Source organism: Helianthus annuus, chromosome 4, assembly GCF_002127325.2.
Source record: "Helianthus annuus cultivar XRQ/B chromosome 4, HanXRQr2.0-SUNRISE, whole genome shotgun sequence".
NCBI lineage: Eukaryota > Viridiplantae > Streptophyta > Magnoliopsida > Asterales > Asteraceae > Helianthus > Helianthus annuus.
The window spans coordinates 50,827,364-50,830,394 of record NC_035436.2 but is presented as its reverse complement, the minus strand read 5'-3'; the positions used below and the strand labels follow the sequence as shown (position 1 = coordinate 50,830,394).

At 40.6% G+C, this 3,031-nt stretch overlaps 1 protein-coding gene across 1 annotated transcript; it reads left to right on the top strand.

Moving 5' to 3' along the window:
- Positions 1-306: 306 nt before the first annotated feature.
- Positions 307-2,098, top strand: LOC110933544 (cytochrome P450 71A1; the record flags this gene model as incomplete). Its single annotated transcript, XM_022176762.2, has 2 exons — positions 307-1,281; positions 1,365-2,098. Coding segments are annotated over 2 exons (1,617 nt in total), but the record flags the coding sequence as incomplete, so codon positions are not given.
- Between the last annotated feature and the right edge of the window lie 933 nt (positions 2,099-3,031).

Below are 3,031 nucleotides of genomic sequence, written 5' to 3'. Positions count from 1 at the left end.
GTCCCGAACAAGAATATATACCCGGTTAATTTGAGTAATGTCTACCATCAGGAATAGAAATGGTTTCATTTCTCATCGTACCATTAGCTGTCCTTCTCTTCTTACTCCTCCTCCTTCCCATTAGGGTGAAGGGGGTGCTCACCTAATAGGTGAGTCCCCTCTCTTACGTCAAACCAATCCCCGTGTGCCACGTCAAGTCCCCTCTTAAACTCCCCTAACACCCCAATTTGATGGCGCCACTCCCCTCTTAGGTGAATTGGTTTTTTTTTTTTTTTAAAAAAAAAAAAAAAAGGAAAGTTGTGATTGGTCACTCCCTCTCTCTCTCCTCCCTCTCTCTTCGGTGAGCCGCTACCGCCCTCTTACCCTCTCTCTAACTCACCGACAGGTCGGCGGCACCCCCCAATTCGGCGAAACCCCTCCCCGCTTGCCCTCCCCGAAGACGCCCCTGATACCCTTAGAAGGTTTCTGTCAAAACCCCACTCTCTTCCGCCGGGACCACCCGGATTACCTATAATCGGAAACTTGCACCAGCTGGACACCTCCGACCTCTCAGACTACCTATGGCGTCTTTCAAAACGTTATGGCCCGTTAATGTCTCTTCGCCTTGGTCATGTCCAAACACTTGTTGTTTCTTCGGCAGACATGGCGAAAGAGATCTTGAAAACCAATGATTTGGTCTTCTGCACAAGGCCCATTTTAACAGGCCAACAGAAGTTATCATACGATAACAAAGACATAGCTTTGTCACCTTACAACGAGTATTGGAGACAGATGAGAAAGATCTGCACCCTTCATCTGTTTTCGATGAAACAAGTGAACTCATTTCGTTTGGTTCGCGAACAAGAGGTGTTTGACATGATCGCTCGGATGAAGACTCGAAGTTCTACGAAACAAGCTATAAATTTAAGTGAAGATGTTACGATTCTTAATAGCAATATTATTTGTAGGGTGGCTTTTGGGAAAAGACCATCTGCATACAATTATAGAAAAAAAGGGACACGATTTGGTGAGCTTATGTTGGAGTGTCAAGTGATGTTTGCTTACTTCTTTTATAGGGATTATTTTCCTTTAATGGGATGGCTTGATAAACTCAATGGAAGCATTGCTAGACTCGAAAAGACCTTCAAAGGCATGGGTGAGTTCTATCAGGAAGTGATTGATGAGCATTTGAATCAAAACCGACCAAACAAAACGCAAGATGATATGGTTGATATCTTGCTTAAACTCAAGCAAGATTATTCAAATGATCTCACTTTTGATCATGTAAAAGGGGTACTTATGGTGAGCGTTTTGCTTTCATCCCAAAATTTAGATTTTATCTTACGTGTTTCGACTTTCATAATTGTGTTGGTGTCCTTTTGCAGAATATCTTGTTAGGGGGGACCGATACAAGTTCTTCAACAGTGGTCTGGGCGATGACTATGCTCATGAAAAACCCTGATTCTTTGAAGAAACTTCAACAAGAAGTGAGGAATGCAGTAGGAACGAAAGGGAAAGTAGAAGAAGATGATCTTTATAAGCTTGACTATCTAAAAGCGGTAATCAAGGAGACACTTAGACTATACCCAGTCTTACCACTTTTAGTCCCACATGAATCTCGAGATCGATGCGTTTTAGAGGGATACGAGATACCAAAGAAGACTATGGTGTATGTGAACGCATGGGCGGTTGGGCGAGACCCTAAATTCTGGGAACGACCTGAAGAGTTCAAGCCAGAAAGGTTCATGGGTAGTAATGTTGAGTATAAAGGGGTAGATTTTGAATGGATCCCGTTTGGTTCGGGTCGGAGAGGTTGTCCAGGGATGTTGTTGGGAGCTACGGCGGTGGAGATGGCTCTTTCGAATCTTGTTTATTCGTTTAATTGGGAATTGCCAGAAGGGACTAAAGACATTGACACTTTGAAGACTGAGGGGACCGTAATGTTTAAGAAGAATGTGCTTCTACTAGTCGCTAAAGTCCCCGATAATGGCTGCAAGAGTTTACTAAATCTCAACGAGGCCAAGTGATTACCTACCTTGGATATACAGCACTCTAAAACAAGTGTTCTTTATCTTATTCTGGTTTGTACGTCCTTGTGTGGTGTTATGTAGTAATAAAACAAGAAAAATCATGAAAGTGGCTATTTTTATGTGTGTAATATATTTCTATAGACACGCGAGAGATTAATTAATTACACTTAAAACTATAACTAATGCAAAACAGTGAATAACCTTTTGTGCATTGCTGATAAGTAACCTTTCGTGCACAAATAACCTTTCGTGCATTGTTGATAAACTCAGTGTAGATGTTATTGTTCATGTTAACTGAATGTAGGATCTAATATGCTGGTAGTTAGAATTTATATGAGATTTGTGTTCATGGTTTTGGATTATACGTTCAAGTGTATAATAAGTAATAATTGTAGGTAATATTTAGGACAGCTATGGTCGTATTGGAAATTGGAATACGAAAGCTTTTTGAGACCTTTGAGCAAGGAACTATGACCACCAGTAGCGGGGTCTTTTGACGTTTTTCCAAAAGAACGCCCAAACATGCCTCGGAACCGCCCCGGGGGCGTTTTTTTTTTTTTTTGAAAAAAAAGGTGGGGCGTCATTTTTTAACGTCTTCACATGTTTCTTTGGCCAATACCATTTGTTAGTGGTATGTTTATTTTTTTATTTAATTCTATTAGAATATTTAATCATTGCAAAATTTCAAGCCTCACCACACCCGTTTTAACATAGTGCCCCACAATTCTCACGCCGCATGGCGCAAAATGCCTAAGGGTCTTCCCCCTCCCACTACACATGGTCTAACTTGTAACAACAAATTTTGATTTTTTAAGCCGCTTGAGCAAGGAACTCATTTGTAACAACCAATGTTGATTTTTAAGCCATTTTGAACTATAAAGAGAAAAATTGGAGCAAAGATTCCCCACACGAGCGCTTTAGCTACTCATCAGCTTTTTGTAAATATCAAAACATACTCTAAAACTTATGAATGGAAAAGTTTGGTTAAGCTATAATAGATAATTTGTAGGTGAAGATGGCAA